Source organism: Molothrus aeneus, chromosome 17 (assembly GCF_037042795.1).
Source record: "Molothrus aeneus isolate 106 chromosome 17, BPBGC_Maene_1.0, whole genome shotgun sequence".
Taxonomy (NCBI): domain Eukaryota; kingdom Metazoa; phylum Chordata; class Aves; order Passeriformes; family Icteridae; genus Molothrus; species Molothrus aeneus.
In genome coordinates, this window is record NC_089662.1 from 7647306 (window position 1) to 7674617 (window position 27312).

The 27312-nt window shown below is 51.3% G+C and overlaps 2 protein-coding genes and 1 long non-coding RNA gene across 3 annotated transcripts; 1 reads left to right on the top strand and 2 right to left on the bottom strand.

The window, feature by feature from the left end:
- Positions 1-2307: 2307 nt before the first annotated feature.
- LOC136564114 (uncharacterized) lies at positions 2308-4219 on the bottom strand. Its single transcript, XR_010784679.1, has 6 exons — positions 4093-4219; positions 3636-3703; positions 3300-3342; positions 2853-2916; positions 2655-2731; positions 2308-2420 (listed from the first exon to the last, which is right to left on the bottom strand). It is a non-coding gene; the product is annotated as an uncharacterized lncRNA (long non-coding RNA).
- Positions 4220-4281: 62 nt separating this feature from the next.
- On the bottom strand, positions 4282-7259 carry LOC136564090 (BPI fold-containing family B member 4-like). The gene is made up of 8 exons (XM_066561861.1): positions 7246-7259; positions 6950-7051; positions 6719-6841; positions 6288-6351; positions 5795-5855; positions 5348-5427; positions 4532-4741; positions 4282-4395 (listed from the first exon to the last, which is right to left on the bottom strand). Exons 1-8 carry the CDS (start codon positions 7257-7259, stop codon positions 4282-4284), a joined length of 768 nt encoding a protein of 255 aa, XP_066417958.1.
- Positions 7260-10969: 3710 nt separating this feature from the next.
- Positions 10970-24627, top strand: BPIFB2 (BPI fold containing family B member 2). The gene is made up of 17 exons (XM_066561863.1): positions 10970-11008; positions 14181-14319; positions 19665-19781; positions 20006-20099; positions 20373-20477; positions 20609-20746; positions 21171-21216; positions 21469-21529; positions 21765-21856; positions 21967-22143; positions 22493-22534; positions 22656-22820; positions 23356-23423; positions 23715-23760; positions 24032-24095; positions 24194-24270; positions 24559-24627. Exons 1-17 carry the CDS (start codon positions 10970-10972, stop codon positions 24625-24627), a joined length of 1539 nt encoding a protein of 512 aa, XP_066417960.1.
- The last annotated feature ends 2685 nt before the right edge of the window (positions 24628-27312 follow it).

A 27312-nucleotide genomic window follows, 5' to 3' on the forward strand; every position in this document is an offset into this window, starting at 1 on the left:
GCTGAGGCGGGAGCGCGGCTCGCAGAGCGCAGTTCGTGCACCCTCTACGGGCAAAGGCTCCGGCACTGCCGCTGCTCTGCACTTCCCTGCAGCCTCAGGAGCCTTCTCTGCCCTGCAAACCTGCGGCGCTGCCAGAGCTTTCCTCTTTCGAGAGCCTGGCCAGTTGAAATTTTAATTACATTTAAAACAAAACTACTCCCGACGCAGCTTGGAGGGGGAGGTTTGCTCACAAGCATCGTGCTCTTCTCCTTCCCTGTGCAATTCCCTTGCCTTTCCTGGCTGGTCATGGTGCTGGAATGAGGATGTCAATCCCAAGGGACCCCCAGTGGTCCCTGTCTTCCAGAGTGGCACTGGTGACCCACCATCACTCAAAACCCCTTTACTCCTTCACTTTGCTCCTTTACTTCACTCCTTCACTTTGCTCCTTCACTTCACTCCTTCACTTCGCTCCTTCACTTTACTCCTTCACTTTACTCCTTTACAGCCCAATCTCAGCCCACCTCACCCTCAGGTGAGTTGTGCAAATTAAGGCTGAAATTGTATCAGTGACTCACACTGGCCTTTCTTATTAAAATGGCCCAGTTTTAACCTTATGATAAAAATAACCAGAACCTCAAAAGGATAGCACTACACAAAACCTCCTTATACTTTCATGTTAAATGAATGAATTTTCAGAAAAGGGTTTTCATTTTGCTATAATGACCTATTTTCTGATAGTCACTAAATATAGTCACTACATATAAACTGGAATTACTCACTTCATTCCTACTATTGTTGTATTTATTCCCATGTTTTTTCTTGGCTCACTGGAGTACATCATAAGGTTTGGGGGTAAAAAAGAGGCTCTGTCCCCCCAGGCTCACAGTGCCTTTCATCATTTTTTGAACTCCTTTTATTTACCTGACCTTATCCTGAATTTCAAGGCTTTGCTCAGCTCCTCCTAAAGTGAGACCTTATGCTGGTCCATGGGCACCTCTGCTTTAACCCACACAGCAGATCCTTCTGTGGTGAGGATGCTGCAGGAAAAGTGGAAAAGTGCTTGAATTTCCAAAGCTGGCTAGTGGATTGAGGGTGTGAAGCACCATTTGTGGGTTTCATATATTCCACTATAAATTATGACTTGTAAACCAGGGAAAGGCATTGAGCAGCAGGTTACTGGACTGCCAGTGTCAGGCAGCACTGTTCCCAAGAGCCCAGGACAAAAGGGAAGGAAAAGGTGTGTGGGACTCTGTGGCTGCAGCACGTGAGGCTGCACTCACCTGAAAGAAAACGCTGGGAAATCAGCTTCTTCCACAGAAATCCCTGCTGGCACCTGCCCAGGTGCTGGCACACACAGGTTACCACAGCAGGGGAATTTTTTAAGTTCCCAGCAAGTGTGTGGGGAGGCTTTGGAATAGTACCAAGAGATTTTTGTCTCCTTTACTGCTCAAGGAACCTCGAGAAGTGGTTCCTGAGGCTTGTCCCACCCATCCTGCAGCTGCCAGCTCCTTCCCAGCAGATGGTGTTTCCTCCAAAAAACCCCTGTGCTGGGGACACCTCCATGGCCATAAGGGCACCTTTGTTCTGGTGTCCTCAACACTTAATACCTTTGTCAGATCAAATGTGCTTTTTTTGACAGCCTGGTGTGTCTTACACAACAAGGGGATAATACACACCTAAATAAATCCCCATGGAGTGTGTGCTCACGTTATCTGTGCCGAGCCTTGCACAACCAGCACCAGCAGGCTCCATGTGGGACCTGCTGCCAGCAGGAGCTGCTCCAAAGGGCTCCAAAGGAGAGGGAGAGATCAGCAAGAGCTGTGCCAGCACGGCACTGCAAATTCTCCTCTGTCCCCCACCAGTCAGGCAGGAGAGATGGGCTGCACCAGGGCACCCACGTGCTCCCAACCCAGTGCCCCTCTGAGAGGCTGTTTCACACCTGGTGCCACAGGCTGAGCTCCAGAAATGCTCTCTTTAGGTCCCAGTTTGTCCTCTGAAGGCACAGCCTCCCCACCCATCTGTGGGCCATGTGGCACAGGGGCATGGAGCAGGTAAACAGCTGTGGGGAGCCAGAAACTCATATAAATAAATATCCAGAGAAGAAAATACTGACAGTGAGAGATTTTATTGAAAGAGCAATATGAGAGCAGCCTATGTGCCTAAGAGCTCTGCCTCCTGGCTGTGGATCTTAAAAGTGGCCGCAGGAACCCCCAAACATCCACCAGCCAAGCAGGTTTCTCACATGATGCTGGCCAGAGGCTGCTGCCTGTCCTGCTCAGGCCACATCCACAGCACAGAGCAGCACTGGAAAGAAAGGAAGAGGGAGAGAGTGGAGCAGAGCAGGGCTTAGGGGGGCATGTGCTGCCTCAGAAAGGGAGCAGCATCGAGGTTCCCCCCGAGCAGGATCTTCCCAGAGTGCTCTGGCCAGAAAACTCGTCCTCCTGGAAGAAGTAGAACAAAAACTACTCAGTTTTCTCATTCAGACTTTCACCAGCTTTTTGCTGTATCCCAGGTGAGGTTTTCCTGTGGAAAACCAGCAGAGGGAAACTGAGAGCAGCCCATGGGAAATGAGGTTGGCCAGGGTGGTGTGGGGCTGTGGGATCTGCATGTGCCAGGCCTGGGTGGGCACATTCCCTCTCCCAGGACACAGCACAGTGGGAAAACTCAATCCTTACATCAGTGATGGCAAATTCAGCGTTCCTGAGGTTGGTGTTGAGGACGTTGGGCAGTGGGACTGACACACGGAAGGCATCTGCAAAAACGGGTGTAAGAATCTCATCGCAGGGATGAGATCCGGAATGAAGGCAGCAAGGGGAGGGGAGAGCCCCAAATCCAGCTGAATCTGAGATGAGAGGGGACCCTGACCCCCATACCTTGAACAGAAGGTACATATACAGCTGTGAGGACCTTCTTGAGCCACTCTGCCAGCGAGGAGGCCTGCAGGGAAGAGGATGTGTCAGAGCAATGGTTATGGGGCCATGCCAGGGTGATCAGTTGAGTTCTACTCAGTTTGCTATCAAATACAAGAACTGGGAAGCTTCCTTCAGTGAAACACTCCCAGGACTGAGGGTGGGTATGCTCTTTGGGTAATTTCTTTTTAATTATTCCTCCCCCATTCCAGCCCCCCCAAGTGAGGAAATACACCCAAGTGTCACTGCTGTAGGGCACAGGGGATCTGCAGGGCAGAGGGAAATTGGCCTCTGTCAAGAGAGGCAAAAGGATGAAAAGTGAAGAATTAGCTTGTGGATTTCCTCCCCCACACAGAGCCTCTGGCCATTGCATCACTCACTGCAGCACCTCCACCCAGTGCATGCACTTACACTGGCAGCATCAAGGCTTTGGGGGAACCGTGTCAGGTTGATGCTACAAAAGATAAAAACAAGGAAGAGTTGGGGTGTGTTGGTGCAGCCTCCTCCAGGCCCTTTTCTTGGTCTGGAAGTTTTCTCACCCCCATAAAGATACAGGATTTTAAAATTAGAACAAGTTTTTTACAATTGTCTCATCACGTCAGCCACGCAGTTGGTCTGAGGTTGGGGTTGGGAGGAAGCAGGAAGGTTCCAGCAGCCCTTGACATCTTTACTGTGTCTACATCACTGTCCCCCACCAGCCCCATTTGTCCCCAGGCAGAGCCCCCCCACCCGCAGAGCTGGCTCTACCTGTCAAGAGCCAGGGAGGTTTGCAGTTTGCCATCAGAGACTGATGGGCTGATGTTCAGAACGATGTCCTGGAAATGGAACAATGAAAGAAATGAGGTTATTCCCCTGTACAGCTCCCAAGACTAAAAAGTGTATTTGTAAATTACCCATTCTGTGAAAAAACACTTGTCTGTGCCGAGGAGCCACATTTTTGTGACAGATGGCATCATGTATCTCTCTCCCCAGGGTTTGCCTTCCTGTCTTTATTTTGTGTTATTCCTGAAACATTTCACTTACACTTTGTGCTTGGTTATGAGCTTGTTTAAAGGACTGGGCATCACCGCTTTGATGATGCAGTAAATACAAAAGTACAAACGCTGCAGGGCCAAGGGTAGGGCAAGCCAAGGGGATGCCAGCAGTGATCCAGCCTCAGCCAGTGCCCTGTTACAGGCATCTCATCCCCCAGGAGTTCACTCACCACATCAACGGAGAACAGGAGCCCCTGGGGGGTCTGCAGGGCAGGGCTGGTGACATCAATAGTGGCTCTGAGGGTGACAGTGGCCCTTCCATCCCTCACAGTCACCACTGGCTCATCCCTTACTCGGACACGCAGCTCCAGGGGCAGGGAGCCAGGGAGGGCCCGGCTGAGCTGCAGGGACAGAGGAGGTCAGGGCAGGGGTGGGGTGAGTGAGGGGCTGGAATCAACGCAATGGAGAAGGTGACTGACCTGGGGGATGAATGGGAAAAGGGCAGACACGGTCAGCGAGCTGCTCTGGGGGACCTGTGGGAACAGCACCGGTGACATCGCTGCCCGGGAGGGGCTGGGCAAAGCCCACACTGGGCTCAGCTGGACCCCACAAACACAGCAGGCAAAGGTGGGCACCCTTGGGTCACCCAGGGGCAAGCAGGACACTGACCTGGCCTTGCAGAGGGGAATTGCTCCCCGTCAAGCTGGTGATGCTGAGGTTGAGGGCGCCCTGGCCCTGGCCCTGCTCCAGCAGGGCGCTGAGCGTGTCCTGGGAGAGGCTGAGCCGGGGCCGGCGGCCGGTGGCCAGCTGCAGGCTGGCACTGAGGGGCAGTCCCTGCGTGGGGGGCATCACGCCATCCCTGCCATTCTCAGGGAGGAGCTGCAGGGGACACAGCAGGGACGGGCGTTGGTGGGGCTCAGAGGCTGCACTGGGCACCCTGCCTGCCTGTGCACCTCGGGGAGAGCCTCCCAGGAGGTTTGTCTGCATTAAATGATGACAGGGCTGCTCCAGGCTGCGCTGGCACAGGCAAGGGCTGCATCTGTGACACCTTCCCCACTGAAACACTGCCACATATTCTGATTGGAAAGACACATTGCTGATATTTTATGCATGATTCTGGTCCCTGTCAATTACCAAACTTTGACAAACCACTTATAAACAGAACATGCCTGGAAGCAGTGACTGCTGCTCCTGTATGAAATTAAACTTTTCTGATTAAAAACTATGAGAGTGCTACAATTATGCTTAATTAAGTAGCATCAAGCCACTCTTGATCATGCCACCATCAAGGATTAACAAGCAAAAAATAAAGAAAAGACCCAGCAGTGGCAATAGCAGGGATGTGGCTGCAGCAGACTCATCAGAACCTTCCTGAGAACAGTGCCTGAAGGCAGCTGAAATGTGAGTAGCCTTTGATAAACATCCACCATGTTCCAATGAATCAAAGTCAAAGGTTCTGGGACCAGGGAACACAGTGGCACTTACGTTCAGATCTATCTGGATGGCATCACCACTGAGGATGGAGAAGGAGGGCAGGTCCCCCAGGGCCCCGAGTGGGAGCACCTCTGTGAACACAGGGAAGAAAGCTCTTCATCCGTAATGGCAGGGGATTCTGCCAAATCCCATGGTCCCAGGAGTTACTGGAACCATCAGCAGCTCCCACTCACAGCATTCCCAGCTGGAAAAGCCACTAGAAAACAATACTTTGCAGCAAAAGTGTTGTTTCTAAAAGCAACCATTCCTGTGGTGGCTTTCTGCTGGAAGAGCTGGCTGCTGCTGCTGCTGGGGCAGGGAAACTGAATGTTGGGTTTGAGCTGGGAGCTGTGGTTTTAGAAAATTACTAAAATATTTGTATTTACCTAATGTAAAAAGCCAAGCAATGCTAAGGGCAGGATGTGACAGGGAGGAGGGGAACAGGAGGTGTCAACTTACGGTTCCTGGAGCCCAGCAGGGAGCTCAACACCTTGAGCTTGGCGTTGATGATGTTGCAGCCCTGGGGAAGCAGAGGGGAGTGAGAGGGTCCTGGGACCCGCTGCACCAGTGGGTGACGTGGCACCAACACAGCCAGGGACAGGGCGCCCTGCTGGGCTGCACATTTGGGCAGGGCTGCTGCAGGCAGTGCTGGGGGGCACATCCCATCACACAGGACTCAGAATTGTGTGGGTGAGCGCCCCTCTGAGCCAGCATGGGTCTCACCTGGGTTAGTGGCTGCTAAACCAGCGCCTGGCTCAGAAATCTGTTTGCCAGCAGAGCCTGGCACAGGTGCTGGTGCTGCCTTTCAGCAGGAGGAGAGGCTGACCGCCCCACTGAGCTCACAGCTGTGCAAATATCCACATCCATGGGGCAGCCTGGCCTCCTGCCTGCCCTGCCCAAAGTGCTGCCTGCCCACCCGGCACTGGGCACGAAGGTGGCTCTGCAGACTCACCAGATCCTTCAGGGTATTGCTGAGCAGGCGTTTCAAAGGCTCTTCCAGAACTGGCACTCTGGGTCTGGTAACAGGAAAATAGGAGATGGCAAGTGACAAAGATTAATGCTGGAAAGTAAGGGGACTTCACGCGAGAGAAATGTGAGACCTCACTTGCATTGTCCTTACTCAGTGCTGAAGTATTACCATTCCCAAGCCCTCTGAATCCTGCCCAGTGCCAGGTTCCCCACATGCAGAAATGTTCTTTTCATAGCCAAAATTTTAGAAAAAGGTCAACAGTTCCCCTCTGAGCCCGACAGCTGGATCACCTTCAAGGCACCAGGTAGAAACCTGCTGCCATCAATGACCAACAGCACCAAGGTGTCCCACAAGCCATGGGCTGGCCATGGGCCACCCACTCACACAGATGTTCCCTCACACCTGATTCCTACCTCACATGGGTGTTTATGTCAACAGTCTTGCAGTTCAGAGCGTTCTGGGGAGCCATCCATGTGTCCCGGACCAGGATGGTCGCATCCACCTCCACCGGCTGGCAGAGCGGCTGGCCCGGCACGCTGCCCAGGGGAAGCACAGCAGGCAGCTCAGGACACTTGCTGACCATCTTCTTTCCAGAGAGATGGTGCCCCCCTGCCCCAAGCCATCCCCTGGTGGACATGCCCTACCTGCTCTCTACCAGCAGCTGCGTCTTGAAGTCCACCTGGTGCCCAAAGCCTGGCAGGGAGCGCAGACTGATTTTGGGGAGGGTGTTGTTCACAATTCTCAGTCTGGATGGTTGCAACAAGGAAAAAGGCAGTGAACAGCACATTTGCACAGCCCTGTCCCCTCAGCCCCAGCACTGCAGCTGTGCTTTTGGGGTCCTCTTCCCCCTGGGTCTCATCAGGCATCCCCACCAGCCAGGAGCAGCTTGTGGCACATACAAGGCACCCTGGGATGCCAGGCAGAGGCAGAAACTCCCAACAGATGAGCCCCCATTTATGAACCCACCCCAGGAGAGGAGGGAGAGAGGGAGCCCTGCGTGTGCAGGCTCCAGAACAGCCTTTCCCCAGCATGGCTCAGACACACCAGGCTGCTCAGGGTCACCATCTCCCACTTGCACTCACCCTATGAGTTCTTCACCATTTTTACCCAGAAGGCTGCCAACGAGACCGTTTTTGCCGAGGAGACCGTTCTTGCCAATGAGAAGCTCAAGGACGGTGTCAAGGAGAGTATCAATAAGGCCATCTTTGCCAAGGAGACCATCAACGACACCACCTTTGCCAAGGATGCCACCCAGGATGCCATCTTGGTCAAGGAGGCCACTAACTACACCATCTTGGCCAAGGAGGCCACCTAGGAGACCATCTCCACCAAGAAGACCATTTCCACCCAGGAGACCGCCAACAGCACCATTTTCTCCAAGGAGACCACCAAGGAGACCATTTTCACCAAGGAGACCTCCAACAAGGCCTTTTTCTCCAAGGAGATTCCCTACAGGACCATTTTCACCAAGGAGACCTCCAACAAGGCCTTTTTCTCCAAGGAGACTGCCTACAGGACCATTTTCACCAAGGAGACCTCCAACAAGGCCTTTTTCTCCAAGGAGACCGCCTACAGGACCATTTTCACCAAGAAGACCTCCAACAAGGCCTTTTTCTCCAAGAAGATTGCCTACAGGACCATTTTCACCAAGGAGACCTCCAACAAGTCCTTTTTTTCCAAGGAGACCGCCAAGCAGATTGCCACCAAGGAGACCACCTGAAGCTCTCTGGGGAACATCTTTGGCTGGTGAATCTTTAAAACCTGAAGAACAGAATCAGAGGTCCCTGTGAGCTACACAAGGTGTGCCAGCCTGGCCCTTCCCTCCCCTCTCCCTCTTCATACAAAAGAGGTGGTGGCACCAGCCTCTGTAAAGTAACTGAAGTGCCCTTTCCAAACTGCTTTATAAATGCAAATTACTTGCATTGCCACTACTGCTGGGCAGATCTGCACCAGCTTTGGATTTTCTGAGTATGATTAAGAGACAAAAAGAGCAGAACTGGCCTCAAAAGAAGGATAAATCCTGTCTCTTACATACACTTACCATTCATATCTGGTCTGGCAACTGACAATGGGATTATAAATCCTTGTGAAGGGATCAGCAGGCTATTGAGCAGGACAACAGTCCACAACACCGACATCTTTGGTCCCAATAGCTGTGGGAAGTGATTGCCATGAGTGCAGTGCTGGGAGAGTGAGCACCAGCCCATGGAGAGAGGAAAGAGAAGGGAGGGAGGAGAAAGGAGGAAGGGAGAAAGAAGGAACTCCTGTCAGGGAAGGCAAAATCGGGGAGGAGGCTGCTGGCATCTCTCCTGCCTCCTCATCACACTGGTGATGATGGACAGTGACCCTCCTGGTGGCTCTTTCCTGCAGAAGGAACCAGAATGCCAACACCAGTTACTCCAAAACCTGATGGCCAGAGCAGCCAAGGGGAGAGCAAAGCGTTGTTGGGATGCTCCTGCTGTGACCCCCAGTGCTGGTGAGCAATGGCCTGACTGAGCTGTGTGATCTGGGACTCAACCATCCTGGATGGGGATTTCTCCAAGAAACACATCCTGCATGCCACAGAAGGGGAAAACAAGACATTTCTGACAACATGATTGTCTCTAGAAGAAGTGCAACAACATCTACAGAATACAAATAAACGAACATATTGAGCAAGGAGAGAACCTCCAGGGAGAATGTCATGATTTCTGCACAAACCTCAGATTCTGAGGCTTCCCTCTGCAGGAAACACCTGATAGAATTGTAAGAAAGAGAAAGTAAACTTTAACATTTCAGTGTCATTGAAATATCTCTGTGGTACCTACAATTTGAAGTAGCTTATTTTTCTTTTTTAAAGAACCAAAATGAACTTCATTGCTCCAAATCCATTTAAATGTAAATAACTCATCAAAAAGGGATCAAAACAAGTGTGAGAGGTCTAATTCACCTTAGCTAGAAATCTATGGCAGATAATCAAGTCATACCAAAGATAATTGAAGTGATAATTGTTCATGAAAACCCTGAAATACCCTTTCTTCTGCAAGCACTGCAAATCCAATGAACACGCACATCTCTTCTGGAGAAACTTGCACTGAAAGGCACCATTTACTTCTCAGAGCAGAATTCAGGCAGGCAGCAGGCAAGAATAACAATTTTTGTTAAAAGGCCAACACTCCCAAAGGAACACTGAGGGTTTGCAGAGGCAGAAGCAAGGAGCACACTTTTTGAGGAATAAGTTTGCTCTTACCTGACCAAGCTCTCTCTCCAGGCAATGTCCCTGTCTTGTGAAGATCAAGGGGATCCAGGATCTTCATATATAGAGCTTCACAGCAGGAAAAAAGGCAGGTGATGTCATTTGGGACATCCAAAATAGTTGGTGGGGAGCAAAACAAACAATGTCTTGTTTCTGGTGACTTCCACTGCAAATATTTCCTTGGAGATATTGGGAGTTAGGTAAATCATTGAGTAATCTGTAGGTGCAGGCTCGGCCAGCCCTGGGTGCCTGCTGTGGTACATCATCCTTTCATCCTGCCTGGGTGAGGACGTGGCTGAGATGTCATGCCCTGATAAAATACCTTTCTTTCTTTTTTCCTTCTAAATTGAATTGATGTTCTGACTGAAAAATGTGTCAAAACACTGGCCACCCCTGGCTGCTCATACTTCTGCAGTTCTCAGGGCTGCAGTGCTGAGCAGTAAGCCCCTGTGTGGGGATGTGCCATGTGTTATGATAAATGAAGGACGAGGCAGCACCTTTTCCAGTGTAAAGCCAGACTGTGGAGACATTAATAGAGCCAGGTATTCCCTGTCCAGGCCACCAGGACATGCCCAGCATTCCCATCCAACTTGCCAACAGCCTAATCAGTGTCACAGCCTAACAGACACCCTGGGCTGACAGACTCTTTGGAGAGACACCACCTAACTGGGAAATGCTGCCCTTATCTAACTGGCATGGAATTGCTTCCAAGTCCATCACCTCTGCTCAGAGTGCTCCAGAGGGCTGGAGGTGGGATGTGCTTTAACAGGAAGACACTCTTGAGAAGCTGATGCCGTTGACCTGGAAGGTCCCAGGCCAAAACTTGTTGGTTTGGGGTCTTTCTGAAGTTCTGGAAGGATTGTTGATCCCACTGTGGGCACACCACCCCATGCAACAGATGTGCTGCAGCTGCCCAGGTTCTTCTGCCTCCTCCTTGCAGCTCTCTCCAGGCCCCTGCCCTGATTGCTGCCCAGGAGACACAGAGGCACTGCAGCAGCTCTTTGGGGCAGGGAAAAGAAACCTCCCTCCATGGGCCCCAGACCAAATGGGGCACATCCTGACAAGCCCAGCAAAAGCTCTGTGTGCTGAAGGGAGAATACACCAGCTGAGGGGACTGAACTCTTCACTCCCTGATGTGCTCATTGACAACAGGAGTGGATGGCAATGGCTGCTCCCCAGCTCTGCTGAAAAATAATCCAGAAAAATTGCTTGCTCAGTGTTAATACTTTCTGTAAACTTGGAAATAAATATTTCCAGCAGATTAGCCAGCTTTGGACACACATTATTTCCAGCTTTGAAAAAATACCTCAGTTAAGGGCCAAGGAAGGGGTGGAAAAGATAATCAAAGCACTGAAGGAGTTGTCACTCTCCTTGCAACCTGATCAGCCAGGGCCTCTGGAGCATAAAGCCCAGCTGTCATGGTGAGATCATGACCTTTGATAAGATGGACGAGGGTGTTAACAAGATGGTATTAAGTTATCATTTATCCCGAGTCGCTTCATGGTCCAGGAGCCACTGTCCAAAACCTGAACTACCATGAAGACAGCCCTGACACTGGTCAGTGCACAGGGAAGGGGCAGGGTGGCAGCTCTGGGAACAGCTCCTGCCTAGTGACCTCTCAGGCATGACAATAACTTGGCCTCTCCCCAGTGGCTGCTGAATGCAGAGGTCTCTGACCATTGGATATTTTGGAAAATCCGAAGCAGATTCCCATAAAGAGAATGGCATGGTGATGTCCAGGTCTCGCTAAAGTGACTTTCAAAGCCCCAAGAGCACAGAGCCAAATTACTGAGTGAGGACAGAAACCAGAACGGATTTGGTCAGAGGGAGAAGAATAGGACTGGCGTGGACAGACATGTTTGCCTCAGTTCCCTGTGCTTGGATCACCTGAAATGAAGCTGTCAGGCAAAGAGTAAGGGGCACGTACCCCCAAGAAGAGTCTGAGACCTTGACAACAGCAGGCTCCAGTCAGAGCAGGCTGGGGGAAACATCCTAGCTATGGATGGAAAATGAGGTGGATCTGCTCTGCTCTCCCACTGATGGCATCATTCAGACATGGCCTGTCTGCCTGAAGAAACCATGGTTTGCCCTGCCATCCCTGTGGGAGCACTGAGAGACTGGTACATCCCTGCTGCTGAGGGGTCAGGGCTTCTGGGTCTGTGCAGGGCTCCAGGGAACAGCACTGGACAAGGCTGCACATCCACCCCAGGTCACCAGTGGCAGAGACATGACAGTGTGGCTCAGCAGCAGAGCTGCCTCATGAAAAATTAACCAGGTGCTCCCTGAGATTCCCAGCCTTGAATTCCCTAGGAAAGCTGTGGACAGATATTTGGATTCATTTTTTTTGCTCTGCTCAAAGGCTTGAGACTCAAACTGTTCAATTTGTTCGTTAGCTAACACAAGAAAAATAAGGGAAATCTGGTTCATGCTTGCAGTGTCATGAAGAGAGACATCACAAACCCCAGTTTTTGTGGGGAGCTGGTTTTACAGCTCCTTCCTCACTGTTGAGGACTCCCAAGGAGAATTATTCCTTACACATGATGCAGAACAAATCCCTGTGGAGAACAGACAGGGTTTTTGGAGCCTGCCTCCCCAGCAGGTTTTCCTAGGAGTAATTTCCTCAAAATAACCCACAACAATCTTTCCAAAGATATCCTCGGTTCAGCAGCAGCTTCCTGTCACCAGGAAAAGATGTTCAAATCATGTCAGCTCGATGAAATCAGGATCAAAGCTGTTTATTGACTTGCTAATGACAAGAAATTATCCAGGAGTCAGTGAGTTACACACTCGGGATCGATATCAGTGAAGCAGCTGATAAATACCAACACCAGCCCAAACCTGACTCCTGCTGGGGTCCTAAATCCCTGGGCACACTCCCCACCCCTCACAGCATGTGCCCCCTGGGAGCAGGGGGTCACCTTCTTGCACCCATCCTGTGGGAGTGTGGGTGATGCATCCTGACAGTGCAAATATGATTTATTTAGGGATTAAAAAAAAAAAATATGCAGTTCTTTCAGGGCACAGCCTCTGCCCAGCCATGCCCAGCTGGATCTGACAGTGCACAGCAGGACAGTCTCACTACAGGGTCATGAGGCTTTTTTCTTTCAGTTTGTGGAGTCAAACTCTTGGAAAGCCAAAGAAAAGAAGAGACACCCCAGGAATACCAGCACCCTGCTGCTCCCTCCCCCATCCATTCCCTGAGTGGGGACTGGGGACTGCAGCCAGAGTCCCCATCCCTTGGGTCTCAGTGACAGGCATGTCCAGCACCAGAATGTTCTGTGGATTTAAAAAAATCCACAAAAAAAAAAAAGCACCTGGGTGGGATTTAACAGTTGGTTCTGTGTTTGTGTGTGATGGACTAATGGCACCAAGTCCAGGGGTGGCCCAGGGTATGGCAAAGCCACCATGGCAGTGCCCCTACCTTGTCCCCACTGATGTTGTAGGTGCTGCCCAGCAGGTCAGACAGGATCCCTGCACACAGCACCTCTGAAATGAGCAGGAGACACTGCCAGAGACACCTTGGCTGTGGTGGGCACTGCCAGCATCTCCAGCATTTCCCTGCCTACCAAAGGATTTTGGGAATACTCAGAGGGAAAATCAACAGGGTGGGAATTCTTGGGTTTGTGTATTTGAGTTTAGTCTCTGCTTTTGGCATACTTCCCACATGAGTTAAGTAGATAAATGGATGCTGCAAGGTGGGGAATTTTGCTGCCATTTCAGCTGGGTTTGGGCGTGGTTAAGGGAGATGTGTTGAATTTTGGAGATTTCAGAAAGGCAAGGAGCTGTGATAGCAAGGGGGTTTGATTCTGAGGACAGGAACAATGCTCAGGAGGCCTCAGAGAAGCTGTCTGCACCCTTTGCTGTGGCTCTGTGCATGCAGGCAGGTCCCTCCTGCCTCTGAAGGACTGGGCAGACAGAGCCTGGCTGGAGGCACTGCCCAGCACTTCCCCCTCCAGGTCCACTGCAATGGGAGGGTGACAAGTGACTGTCCCAGCAGAACCCCTGACAGTCCTGGGGACTGGAGGAATGTGCCAGGCTCCCATCCCACAGGTGCCACACCCGGGAGAGTTACTGGTGGCCAAAACTCTCCCACAAATGCACATTGTACATTTGGGAGCAGGGATCACTTCTGAGCATTTATGCCTGTGGAAAAACAGGCACAAGTTTAGAAGGCTGATTTATCATTTGTTATTCCTTGAAATAACATTTTCATTTTTGGATACACTTGTGGTGGGAGCAGAGCTTTGAGACTTCCAGACCACAAACATCAGGAGCCTCCACTGCTGGATTCACAAACCAGGGCTTGCCTCAGTTTCCTCCATCCCTGGCTGAACTGGGTTCTTCTGGATTAAACCTGCTTTAAGCTGAGCAAAGAGCAGGAGCAGATCCCCACGGGTACCTGACTAAAATGGACTGACTTTATGAGGTGTTGGGGGGCTGCAAGTCTGCCCTTTGACAAGCCTTTGGGAATGAGGTGCTCAGCCCCAAGGGCAGCTCACATCCCTGCCTGCCAGGCTGGGACAAGGAGACTTCCAGCAGCACCAGTGCAATTGTTGCATAAACCCAGGAATGGTTGGAAATGCTGCTTTTCACCAGTCTGAAAGCTCCTTTGTGTAGCAAAACTGTGAAATCTGTTCCAGTGCACAGAGAAGAAGGAGGAGGCGGAGGAGGCGGAGGAGGTGGAGGAGGAGAAGGAGGAGAGGGAGGAGGAGATGATCTCTGGGAAACAGGGATGGGAGGAGGATGGGACTCACCAGAGCTGGCAGCACTTTCTGAAGGGTGCTGTGAAGGACCTTGCTCACCACTTGGGCTGCATGCTGGGCAGGGAGAACTCATCACCCTCAGAGTCCTCATGCACCCTGCAATAATTATTTATTGAGGATCAAAAGTGGGAAAGTTACTCACTAAAGAAATTGATCTGGTATGGATTAGGGCAGAATTTGCCTCGTGTCTAATAAAATGTGTTTTCTGTCTTTGAAAACCTTTTCTCGAGAATGCCATCTTCTGGTTTTAAATGAAGCTGAAGGCTTACATCCCTAAAAGAAGCTCTGACAGTCTGGGAGTACAAAGCAGAAAAATATGCACATTGCATGGAATAGCACAACTAGAGCTGGTCTGAATTTGTCCATAAAATCTTTGTTTACTGGAAAAAAGGAACTGCAAAAAGAATTTGCGTGCTGCAGAAATCCAAACCTGAAGACTGAAACCTCTAACAGTGCTATGACCTGCCCCTGAGGAATTGCCAATCCTGGCAAAGCAGCAATGTGTCCTTTGGGATTTTCCTGCTGGGGAGGTTGCACTGACAGAGGGGATATGGGAGCTCCTGGGGCTGAACTTTGGGGTGCCCCTGGTGTCCTGCCCCAGCCACCCTCCGACCATCAGGTTTATGATTTCCGTGTTCCTTCTGTAAAGCTGCTCAGAGCAGAGTTTGGTCAGCACAGAATAAACCCCAGGGATGAGTGAGCCCCCAGATCCCCCAGCCATCCTCCCCGTGGGCACTGGCTCCCATTGACCTTTTCCCAGTGATTCTCATTTGGACTAAGCCATGAAGAGCCCTGAGCCAGGGGAGAACACCAGAAAGATCACCAGAAAACAGAAACTTTTCACCTTCAGCCTGAAGGAAAGACAGAAGAAAAGAGCTGGGTAAGGGGGAACAGTCAGAGCCTGATGCCCAGGATTTTTGCTTACTGCAAAGTCACCTCTTGCTGATATTCTCATTACCATTTTCTTTCCCATCTTGTTCAAATTTTCCATTTAAATCTACTTTTAAATTTAGAAACATCTTTCTTCCCAATGAAAAATCACACAGGGTAATTTGGAAAAAAATCAGGAAAAAATTGTTTTGGCATTCAAAATATCTCCGTGCCCCCATCCAGCATGGATCTGGGGGATGGAGGACTGGCTCTGATCCCCCAGAAATTGGGGGGTTGCATTGGGACATCAGGGACAAAAGCTGGGACGCTGCAGAGCTACCACACCTGCCCCAGAGGGTGCTGGGGCAGGAGCTGAGGCGCTTTGTTGGCTTTAAGTTACAGCTTCTTTGTGTGTTTGTAGACACAGCCATGCAGAAAATCACCAGCTTTAATATCCCACTTGTTAGCAGGGAGTGATTCGTGGCTGCCTCCGGGCTGACACTTCCCAGCCTCCCACTTTCCTCTGCCTGTCCCTGTTCCGGGCTGGAGGCTGCGGCTCATCACTCACCCCCTGATGCCTTTCCTGGCCTTGGTCTTGGGCTTTTTTTTCCACAGCTTCCTCTGCCATTTTCTGCAGAACATCACTCCCATTTGGAGCAGCTGAGACTGCTGGAGGATTTGCAGAATATGAGGAGTTCAGCACAAAGCCCCCAGGGGAGATCCTGTGCTGGAGGGCGAGGGGTTGCAGTGTATCATAAAAAACATCTCCATTAACATATCCCATCCCAGCACACCCAGAACCCCTGCTGATCTTCTGCAGAGAGGTAAGGAACAGTCACTCTATAAAACCTGACTGAGAAAGAGGAGAACCAAAAGAATTAAAGGGGATACTGTGGTGTGAGCTGGTCCCTGAGGATTTCCAACATCTGCCAATATAAATAATTTCACTGATAAATCTGAAAGTCTGTGTATGCTCTCAGTCTTGGGTCCCAAATGAAAACTCCCAGCCAACAGAGACTTATGCACCAAGTCTGAAGGAAAAACCTCATTTGCTTAATTACAGACAGAAGTGGGAGCAAGAAGAAACCAAAGATGGGCACTGGCAGATTCTGCTCTTGGAGACACACATGTAATTGTGACTCTTGGAGGAGCAGCTCCCCAAAGGTTTGTGGGGTTGTCCAAACACTGCGGGGGCTCAGCTGGGGGATAACCCAGTGAAAATTGTGGTAACCCCAATAATACTCTTACTGATTTCAGGCAGGGTTAGAGTGAGGATGAGAACTTGCACCTGCCCACAGAATGGGCTCCTCAGCCCCAACCCTGCCCTAATTCCACCATGGGACACCCACACATCCCACCAGGCTGCAAACAGGCTGCACAGATCCCTCCTCCAGCCCTCTGCTGTCCCTTTGGCCACCACTGTGTCCTCCCCATCCCCTCCTGGGTACCCCACCCAGCAGGACCCAGCTCTGGGAGCTCAGCCTGGTGAGGTAATGCAGCACAAAGTAATTTATTTCCTCTCTTCATTTCTGTATAAAACTTGTCATGAGGTTTAATCCGTCATTACCTCCCTCCCAGAGCTGTGCTCGGTGGCCTGCTGCTAAGCCCAGACAAGGAGATTTACATCTTATCTAACAGGAGTGTAAGATTTATGGATAACTCCCGACAAGGAGCACATCATGCCAGAAAGACACTTTTGTGCTAGTAACTTGATCAGTCATTATGCTGTGAGTTGACATCTAATTAAGCCTCCACAGGCATCATCAGGTCCAGAACAGCTCTTCAGGAGGAGAAAATCCACCTCTAAGCAGCGTGGTGGCAGCTTATCCCCAACCCTTGCACTGCTGGAACAGATAATAACGCTCCCCAGAAAATCCCCAGTCTCAGGGAGAGCTGGTGATATCACCTGCACTGGAAAAGGGAACCACAGGGGCAAATTCCCAACTGCTGCTCTAAAACACAGCAAACACTCATTTCTCAGAGGCTTTCCTAGGCTGTGTCCACATCCCTGCCAAAGTCAAATCCCACAAAACACCTCCCATGGCTGCAGGGGACTCGTCTGAGGGTTACAACCTCCTCGATGGATTTACTTTTCTGAGCACATTTCTTGCCTCTCAGTGGGCTGCCTACACCAGCATGGAAGTGTAAATCCTGCTCTCCCTTGGCAGGCTGCTCGATCTTCATATTTTCTCCTGACACTGCTCCAGGATGCCTTGGATGGAAATGCACAGCGTGGCTGGAATGCTGCTTTTCTTGGCATTTCCCTGCCATGCTGAGCAGGAAAGCAACACCGTGCTGGGGAGAGCCAAGGGCTTTGAACGTGTCAAGATGCACCTGGAAGCAGAGCCCGGCTCCTCACATCACTGAGGCACAAAGGACAATGGCTGCTGCCCAGGCTGCAGGTGTTTCAACAAGCCCTGAATACCTCACCCCAGTGCCAAGGCAGCCAGACCAAACTGGGCAGCTCAGCGCTCTCTGGGAAACTGGTCATGCTCATGAGCTCATGAAACTGGTCATGGGCTCATAGGGAGGGATGGGGGCAAGTCAGAACACAAAGGGGAGCTGGTAAGGCCATGCAGGGTGTGTGTGTGTGTGTGCGTGTGGTGTTTGCAGGTGGGCCATGCTCTGTCCTCCAGGCCAAAAGGAAGCCAGAAGAACATGATGGACATCAAGCACAGGAAGGAGGGGGGTTTATTCCCTGCCATGAAGGGTTTCACTGTTTGTGGAGATATTATCTAAGAGAGTGGATGCCACTGACTGTATTCTCAGCCAATTGTAATAAATATTGCCAGTGGCTTTTGATAGGGAATGGGTTTAAGAGAGGAAGGGATTATTGCACATGGGCCATTTCAGATCTTCTGTCTGGTCTAAAACTCGCTGAACCCAATAGAAACACTTCTGTTACCTTCAAAAGACTTACCCAGCCCTGATGGAACCAGAGAATGTCCTTAATAAATTGCCAGGATCTCCTTCAGGTCATGTTCTAGTCTCATCCCTTCTGGTCTGGGCTCCTGAGCCAGGAGAGTGACACAAACCACAGCAGCCTCCCATAGAATCCTGGAACAGTCTTGGTTGTGAGGGACCTTAAAGCTCATCCAGTTCCAATCCCCTGCCATGGGCAGGGACACATTCCTCTAGACTTTTCCAAGTCCCATCCAGCCTGGCCTTGAACACTTCCAGGGATGGGGCAGCCACAGCTTCTCTGGGCACCCTGTGCCAGGGCCTCACCACCCTCTCAGGGAAGAATTCCTTCCTAATCTCTAACATAACCCTGCCCTCTGTCAGTTTAAAGCCATTGCCACTTGTCCTGTCATTCCACGACCTATTCAAGTTCCTCTGCAGCTCTCTTGGAGCCCCTTTAGGCACTGGAAGGGGCTCAAAGGTCTCCCTGGAGCCTTCTCCTCTCCAGGCTGAACAGCCCAAGCTCTCTCAGTGTGTCCATAGCAGAGGGGGACACGGAGCTGCTGTCCCTGTGGTGTTCAGAAGAAAGGGTGGCTACAGAGCAAAGAAACCCACGTTCGCTTTCTAACAATGTTTGATTTCTTGGCACCCTCCATCCAGGGGCCTTTCTTTGTGCTCCTCAGGAACACCACAGTGAAGACAAGCTGCCCCAGCACCTGCTGTTCAATCCTTCACCTCGCTGGGTCAACAGCCAAAGTAATCAACTCTATTGGGAAACAATAAAAATGGTACAAAAAACAAAGTGTCCCCCCAGTGTCCCGGTTCCCAGCCCTCTTTGCCAATTCCTGCCCCATCAGCTTTGGTTGGGAGGATATATAAAACCAGCAGGATTTCTTGATGTGGCCACAGCAACACACAGACTGAGTCAGAAGCATGGGAAGACCAGCCAGGAGAGGTAAAGATGCTTTTGCAAACTGAATAACTTGATACAGGCATTGCTCCTACTTTTGTGTGTCTCCATAAGGGTCAGCATTCACCAGAAGTGATGCTTTCTGCAAAGACTGAGATAAATATGTATGTTTTCTGCAGGTTAAACTTTCTGAATTACTTGTTTTCATAACATTGTAAGAGCATTACAGATATTATATACGATTCCCAAATGTTTTTCAGAGACAGATAACACTTTCACCTTTTCATTTGACTCTATGACTCCACCATAACTTCCATTCCTTCCTCTATTAATTTTAGCTTCTGTTTATTTGCTATTTTTATACCAGTTGTGGCCATTCTGTGCTCCTCAGTAAGTGAGATATCGCTGCAGGCACTGTTCTAGCTCACAAGATTGCAGAGGCTCTTCAAGGCTGAACCTTCTGTCACTGCTTTTGAGACACCACACGAGAGCTGTGGGCTGCTATTGCACCAAAGCTGACAAGCTCCACACCACAAACCCAGTCAAGGAGCAGATCTGTGGCTCTGTGCCTCAGTGGCCAGGCAGGGGCCACATTGTTCTGAGCATGCTGCTGTGGGTGTCCCTTCCTCCCCCTCCTCCTCTTCCTCCTCTTCCTCTTCTTTGTCCTCCTCATCCTCCAGGTGCCTGCATGGCAATGCTCCGCACCCTGAGCGTCCTCCTGAGCCTCCTGGTGCCAGCTCACACCACCAGGTCACCCGACTGTGGGGGCATCCTCACCCCCTCTGGACTGAGATACCGTAAGTGCAGACCCACCCCTCCCATGCCAGCAGCAGCCAGTGGCACCTTCCACTGAAACACCAAACGCTGGCACCACAATCTGATGCCACTCCTCAGCTCACCTGCCTCACCCCCCACCCATTGCTAGCAGCAGGGGGTCAGTAAGGGATGGAAATGGGTTTCAGTCTGTCCATCAGGACACAAGCTCCAGAGGCTCTCATAGAACCTCTGCCCTGTTTTGCAGTTGCTGAAGTTTCAAAGCCACATGCAGAGTCGGTCCTCAGGAGGGACCTCATGGACTCGCCAGCCCCAGCCCCATCTCCCACCTCTCCAAGTAGGTGAGTTGCCCTCTCTTGCCCCTGCCATACCCCTGGCTCACACTGGTGTTTGAATATTGGGACAAAAGACACTTTGCCAGTGAGAACAAAAATCCTCCTGCACACCAGGAGGTTTAGAAATGAGGTCCTGGCTCCCTTGCTGGTCTCCAGCAGCAGCAGAACCCACAATGCTCTCAGGGCATGGATTTATCTGTGCAGATCTCGTGAACTTTTGGGGTTTCTCAGGGTCTGTGCTGGTCTCCCAACACCTTCCTTTCCTTTCTGCTCCAGCAGGAACCAAATTATCTCTGTCAAAGTTGACAAGTTTTCCCTGACACTGATCCCCGACACAGGGATGCGGCTGAGCATCGAGGTGGACCTGGGCATCACATCTGCCCCGTGAGTGCTGGGGCTGCCAGGCTGGAGCCAGCCCAAGCTCCTGGCTGAAGGCACCTGCAGGAGCAAGGGTGGCCTGGGGGGAGTGTGGCCAGGAGCACCCCCCAGCTCCAGCCTTCTCCTCTCCTCCACAGCTCAAGCACCAAGGAGATGAGGTTGTCCATCCTGGCAGACCTCCACGTGGACATGAACCCCGAAGGGAACCTGGAGCTGGTGACCTCTGACTGCAAACCCACCCTGGAGGAGGTGCAGAGCACCGAGGAGACAGACAGGTCAGCCCCACAGTTTTCCTCCTTGTGGGGTTTGGGTAATGGGTGAAAGGAGAAACGGAGGCACAAATGTTTCTAGGCATTGGATTGAGACTTGGTCACTGCCCTCAAAGCTAACAGAGGCCAACACTAAAACTTTGTCTTCATGGGAGGAGCTTTGCTTTACTTTTTGGGTGGTTTCCCCATTTTAAGAGAGTTTCAGTCTGTCACAAGGGAGTGGTACTTTTAGAGTTGTGCAGCTGGAATGCTTTTAATGTAGGTCCAGTGGCAATTCTCCAGCAGTTTGTGATTCTGAATTGTAATCATAGCTTGATAGAAAACAGTGGTAATTCTGTCTCTGGGTGCCTTTTGGGTCACATAAAAGACACGCACCCACCTTTGGCTGATCTGGTTTTCTCCTAACTTCTGTTCTGTTGTTTTTACCCAGCAAGTCCTCGGGCTCGGACGTGGACAAGCAGATCAACGTTGAAAAAGTAAGATAAAGTTTGTAAAGGCATAAGAGAGCATTGTACAGAATGTCTGTAAGAATTAGAGCACTTCATGTCTACCTGGTGTTTTCCAGATTCCCCCCACAGCTCTGTGCTCGCTGGACACTGCCACTGTCCCCTGGCTCCTGCTACCAGCCAATGGCAACACCCACCTCAGAGGCCTTCTGGGGACACCCAGTGCCAACAGACCCCCATGTTCATCTATTACCTCTTTTCTTTTTGTTCTTTATTCCATAGATCTGCCTGGAAGTGTCCAAATTGCTGCTTTTCCCAAATGAACGGCTGATGTCTCTGGCAGGTGGGCAGTTGACTTTCAGTCCCATTATGGACTGAGGGTTTCAAGGAGCTTTTTGGAGCAGATTATGAGGTGGGACAAATTCCTACCCTGCAGTAGCAGAGGCTCTGCTGCCACTGGGACCTGCTCCCTCTGCCCAGCTCTCTCCCTGTCTTTTTTACTCTGGAAACCCAAACACTTCCCAGAGCCTGTGACTCCTTCCCTCCTCTTCCTGAGCATCCCTCTGCTCCATTTGCAGCTCCATTCCCCATCACACCAAACTGCCAAGTCCAGTACCTGCCCCTGGCTGCCCCCATGTACTCTGAGCAGGGAATCATCATCTCTTTGCAAGTAAGTCCTCACTTTCCAGCTCTTACAGCCCAGCTCCAGTGCTTGGAAAAGCTGCTTCTACAGTCCTGAGACACTTGAAATTCGTTTTCTCTTTGCCTGTGTCCCTGCAGACAACTTTCCAAGTGGCAGGGGCAGCAATCCCCCTGCCAGTCAGCCCTGTGCCTTTCAGCATGCCCGAGCCAGCGAGCTCCAGCACTTCCCACCTCATCCTGGCCTTCTCTGAGCACTTCTACACCAGCTTATTCTCTGCCTTGGAAGAGTCTGGAGCCCTCAACGTGAGTCTCCTGGTGAGTGGAAAAGGGAGGAAGGAAGGAGTGGGAGATACACACTTGGAGGGACAGCTCTGCCCTGGGAATGTCTTGGAGGAACCACAAGCCCTACATCGAAATTCAAATGTGTCCAAGCACCTGCAAGGAGTCCCAGCCCCTCACCCCCAAGCTCCTAAAAATATTCCTGGTGTAATGGAGCATGGAGAGTTTACCATGAGGAGTAACCTGCACACTGCTCCTGGCATGGGCTGGTGTGAGGAGGGCTCCTGCACGTACCCAGGGGTGGGATGGGGCTCATCAGAGGGGCTGGACATGAGCCCTGGAGCAGCCCCATGGGTCTGATCATGAGCTGTGCTTTGTGTTTCAGAGCTCTCTGACCACGGCCACCCTGGCTGAGAGGATCACTCAGGTGTGTTGCTGTCCCTGTAACTCCAAGAGGCACAAGCCCAACTCAGGCGGTGCCCCCAGCTGCCCACCCTGGGGTGCAGGAGTGGCTGCCGTGCCCAGAAACAGCCCCACTCCCTCGGCAGATGGGCTCCCTTTTCCAAGAGGACCTGCCAGTTGTGCTTCAAGCTGTGACCAGGAGCTCTCCTCACGTGGTGCTGGAGGAGGACAAAGCAATCGTGCAGCTCTTCCTCACTGCCCAGATTGGAGCGGGATCATCCCCCTTCCAGAGCTTCCTGAGTGTCAACGTGGTGGGTGTGTCAATGTGCTGAGTGTGTCCCTGCTGCCCACAGGCACTGCCCCTTCCTCTGAGCCCCACTGCAGCCACTGCAGGGGCTGATTCAGCCTTCTCCATCACAGCGCTCCTCTTGTCAGTGCATCAGAAACCAAAACCTCATTCCAAGCACTAAAAAAGTAGGAACATTTATTAAAAGAGTTACATGACAAATGTATACTGAGCTCCCACTCAGCACTTCACATCCTCCTGGGCAAGGATGGGGAGATTCACTTCAGAAGCCACATGCAACAAATTCACTTTTCCATTCTATCAGGAAAAATTTTACCTCAGAACAAATTTCCCAATTCCGCTGCAGCACCACATCCAACTGCTGTGACAGTGACCCCAAAATCACTCCAGCTTCTCTAAACAAGCACTGTTTGCCCATGTGGCATCACACAGGATGCAGGGAGCACACTGCAGGAGGCAGCACATGGATGGGTTCCTCACACCCCACAAAGCCACAGTGGGGTTTTTCCTCACTGATCCTGCTCTCTGTTCCCTCACAGGACGTGACTGCCAGGCTCCAGCTCAGCGTCGCCGACACCAGGATGATCATCTCTGTGGCAGCTGTAGAGTAATGCCCCTTCTGCCCTGCAGGAGCCCCAGGGGGACACATCCCACTCACATCAGGGAAAGGAGAGCCAAAGTGGGCTGGGGAGGGTTTTAGATTTTAGAGTTTGGGCATTGCAGACGTAGCTTCTTCCCCAGGGAGACAGTGAAATTCCAGAAACATGGATAGGGAGAAAAGTGGGAACTGCAGCTTCCACACTCTCACAAAGGCCCAGATGAGGAGTTTGGGGAAACAGGAGAAGCTGCTTAGAACAGCTCAGCACCAGCAGCTCCTCTGCTGCTCTTTGTTTTCCAGGGATATTGAGCTCAGCCTGGCCACCTCTGATGTGGGTCCTATACTGGTAGGTACCTCCAGCTGTGGCCACTCCTGGCACCATCCTCTAAGAGCCTGGTCCCCCTCAGCTGCCCCAGCCGTCCTGGGCAGCGGGTGCCAGCAGGGAAATATGGGAAAACTGACTTTGGGTGCTTGCTGCACCTGGTGGGAGGGACAGCTGAGACATCCTTGTGGGATGGGAAGAGGTGCAGTGAGCACCAGGACCCTCTCACTACTCTCTGCCCCTCTCCTCCTGCTCTAGCCCCACACCATGAGCTGACCCTGCCTTTCCCCCACAGGCTGCCTTGCTGGAGGAGCTGTTCCTGCCCACAATCCGTGAGGAGGTGCCAGCCCAGATAAATAGTGAGGAGATGGGAGCTCTGTGGGTGCTGCCATGTGGGAAGTTCAGCATGGACCCGGGCAGCACCCAGCTGGTAACTTTCCCTCTTTCTTTCTTTCAGAGGTCCTGAGACAAGGGGTTTTCCTGCCCCACATTGCCAGTTTCACTTACACCGACATCAACATCACCATTCACAAGGTAAGAAATAAGACATTTAAACTGCTCCCTGCTGTGCTTGATTTAAAGGAAGCCTGGGAGCAATGCTAACCTCCCAGCTCCAGAATAAATCAGAGCCTGATTGTCCAGCCCTGGCAACATGCAGGACCAAGTTCCGCTGCCTTAAACAGGCCCAGCCCCTCTTTAGCCCCATGGACACAGGCAGTGGCTGGGGCTGTGGGGGTGGTGGTGAAGCCCTGTGTGGGCTGATGGAGCCACACAGGCACCATGCTCAGTCCTCCTTCCTTCCTTCCTTCCTTCCTTGCTCAGGATTATGTCTTGATCCCCTGCAACCTCCAGCTGGAGGCAAGGACTGGAGAGGCAAGAACATGGGAGTGAAGTCCAGTGTCTGGCATAGAACAGTGGCAGAATCAGTCAGCTGACTCTCACATCGTGCTCCGTGGTTTGCCACTGCTTGAAATGTTGAAAATCTTCCTTCTTGACTTACTAAAACATCATGGTTTTATATTCTGGATAATAATGGTGTTGGACTAGCAGCTTTGTCTTCCAGCCCTGCTCCTGGTAGTTTTGTTGCACAGAGAATGGATTGTAACAACGTTCCGTGCTTTAATTAAACATTTCTCTTTAATTCTGCATTTGTTGGTCTGACTATTGACATTTTTCCCCCCTCAACAATTTGTACCTATAAACAGATACATTTTGCCCATCATGTCCAGACCCTACATTTAATTAATCCCACTCATTTACAAGGATGCAAAACAGACCCATGCCTCTCAGCTGCAGAACAACACAGTCCCTACAAGGAGAGATCTTTCATCTGCTTTTCCTCCATGCCTCGTGTTACTATGGGAACATTACAGCTGGTGAGTTTCCTGGGTCAGAAAGAAGAGGAGGGGGAGGAAATCAGTCTGCAGAATGGTTTCTAATTTTAGACCTGAAGGCAGTTATATTTTCAACACTTTGCTTCTGAGAAAGCTCATCACAGAGGAGATGCTGAATGAGGGGGGACTGCAGGCGTCGGACTGCGCCGGCGCCGTGCTCGCTGGCATTGGGATGCTCTTTCCTACTGACCAAACACATCTCCAGGTTTTTCAGGAATATAAAGGGAGGAAAAAACACCCACAGCAGACACAGGCATCCAAAAGGGGAGGGTGGGTGGTAACAGAGCTTCAAATGCTGCCCCAGTCACTCAGTCACTGGGTGCTGTTGGCATCTACCCCAGACAGGGTGAACATGAGGCTGTGCTGATGCCCAGGAGGAGCATCCTCATCCCTGACCATGCAGCCCAGGAGGAGAATCCTTACCCCTGATCATGCAGCTCCCACCTCAGCTCTCCCATGGTGATGCTCCACATAACCACAAAACCTTATTAATTATATCTACATCTGCTTTCACTTGCTACAACTATACCCATCATTTCTAGCCTCTGAAGCTGCTGAAAAATACTTCAAAATGTTCTATTTCAAAGGCTCAGAAATAGGAAAAGCAAACAAAACAAGCCAGGTTGATTTACTGCAAGGAGTAAAGAACCCTGAAGGTTTATATGCCCGGAGTGGGGACCTGACTAATGATGTTAATGCCTGAGGTTGGCCATAGCAGAAACAGCTCCTAATAAAAGCTTCCTGGTAGAGCTGCAACCATTATTCTTTGGCTAATATATGTTAAACCAGTTTCCCAAAAGGAATAAGCTACAGTAGTGAAAAGATGCATTTCTTTGGCAGGGAATATTCTGGCTCCAAGCTCCACAGCATGACTCTGCCTCTCCAGTGCAGGGCTGGAGTCTCAGGAGCTGCACCCACAACTCTCAGCCCCACCTGGGAATAGCCACATCTTAGAGCTGCCTCATGCTGCAGAATGGGGGTCATCTGCTGCTCCCTCCAGTCATCCCATTTACTGAGATCCTCAGCACAGCCAGGGAAAAGGAATGCTGAAAGAATTGCTTGCATTAGCCCCCTTGGCAAACAGAAAATCCATCACTTTCCTGGGCAGTCCTGCAGGAGGAGCTGCCTGGTGACCCCCAGCTTCCCTCACTACTGGCACATGGAGCAGCCTGCACTAGCCAGATGATTCAAACCCTAGAGCAGGGGGAACAAGCCCCTCCTTCAGCGCCCACAAAACAGCAGAGGGATGAAGCTTTTGCCAGGGGCACTGCTGGAGCAAGAGCCAGAGAGCTCCAGCAAACCCCCAGGCCACCAGCAGCACAGCCAGTCCCTGGCAACCCCTCCTGCTGCTCACCCAGCAAAAGATTTCCCAGCCTGTCAAGGTTCCAGTGTTAAAGAAACTTTCCTGAACAGGATTATCCCAGCTGTTAAGGGTTCTGGGTTGCAGTTTCCTGCTCTGGATATACTCCTGAAGCCACTGGAAATTCAGAGCATTGGAAGTACAAGTTGCAGAAGTGACAAGTACCACTGAGAAGATGCTACCTTTCCCTTTGGAAATTGCTCCTCTGCTGCTTCTCCCTCAGTCCCATGTGATGAGCAGCATGATGAAGGCCAGACCCCAAGAGGAAAAGCCTTTTCCAGGGGCACAAGTTGACTTTTCCACTCCTCTGTGACCCTGGTCTCACTGTGCCAGCTCTCCATGCAGCAGCAAGCTCTCATCACACATTCTTTCCACACTGTTTTCTTTCTCAAGACAAGCAGAGGCCCTGGGACAGTGCCAGATCACAGAGCCCTCTGTAATGTGCCAGAGGAATGAATGCCTCCCAGTAGAGCAGAGTACACACAGAAGTGATGGCCAAACAGGAATGAAAAGGGGCCCTAAACTTTACTCACTGTCCAGAAGGTGTTTGCTCAGGAACCAGAACAAAACCTTGTATCAATACAGCCTGTTCTGCCACCTGTGGGCAAAAAGGATGGATGGAGACACCGAGTCCCAGCAGTGCAGGAGCCCTGGAGTGGCACAAAGCAGATGCCAGCACAGGTTGCTGGGGAGTTGTCACTCATCCCATCCTCCAGGGTCCCGCAGACCCCCAGAGCCTGCTCTGCCAGCTCCAAGGGCGTGCTGGTGTCAGAGAACATGAGCAAAGGGATCTGAGCTCCTGCTCCTGCCTCCTGAGCAGGT

Coding starts and splice junctions, on each gene's coding strand:
- BPIFB2 (XM_066561863.1), top strand. CDS start 10,970: ATGACCTTTGATAAGATGGACGAGGGTGTTAACAAGATG. Junction 11,009..14,180: donor ACGAGGGTGTTAACAAGATG/GTATTAAGTTAT, acceptor AATCTGTTCCAG/TGCACAGAGAAGAAGGAGGA. Junction 23,761..24,031: donor CTGATGTGGGTCCTATACTG/GTAGGTACCTCC, acceptor TTTCCCCCACAG/GCTGCCTTGCTGGAGGAGCT.
- LOC136564090 (XM_066561861.1), bottom strand. Junction 6,842..6,949: donor CAGCTGCTGGTAGAGAGCAG/GTAGGGCATGTC, acceptor TCCCCTGGGCAG/CGTGCCGGGCCAGCCGCTCT. Junction 5,856..6,287: donor GCAATACCCTGAAGGATCTG/GTGAGTCTGCAG, acceptor CTGCTTCCCCAG/GGCTGCAACATCATCAACGC.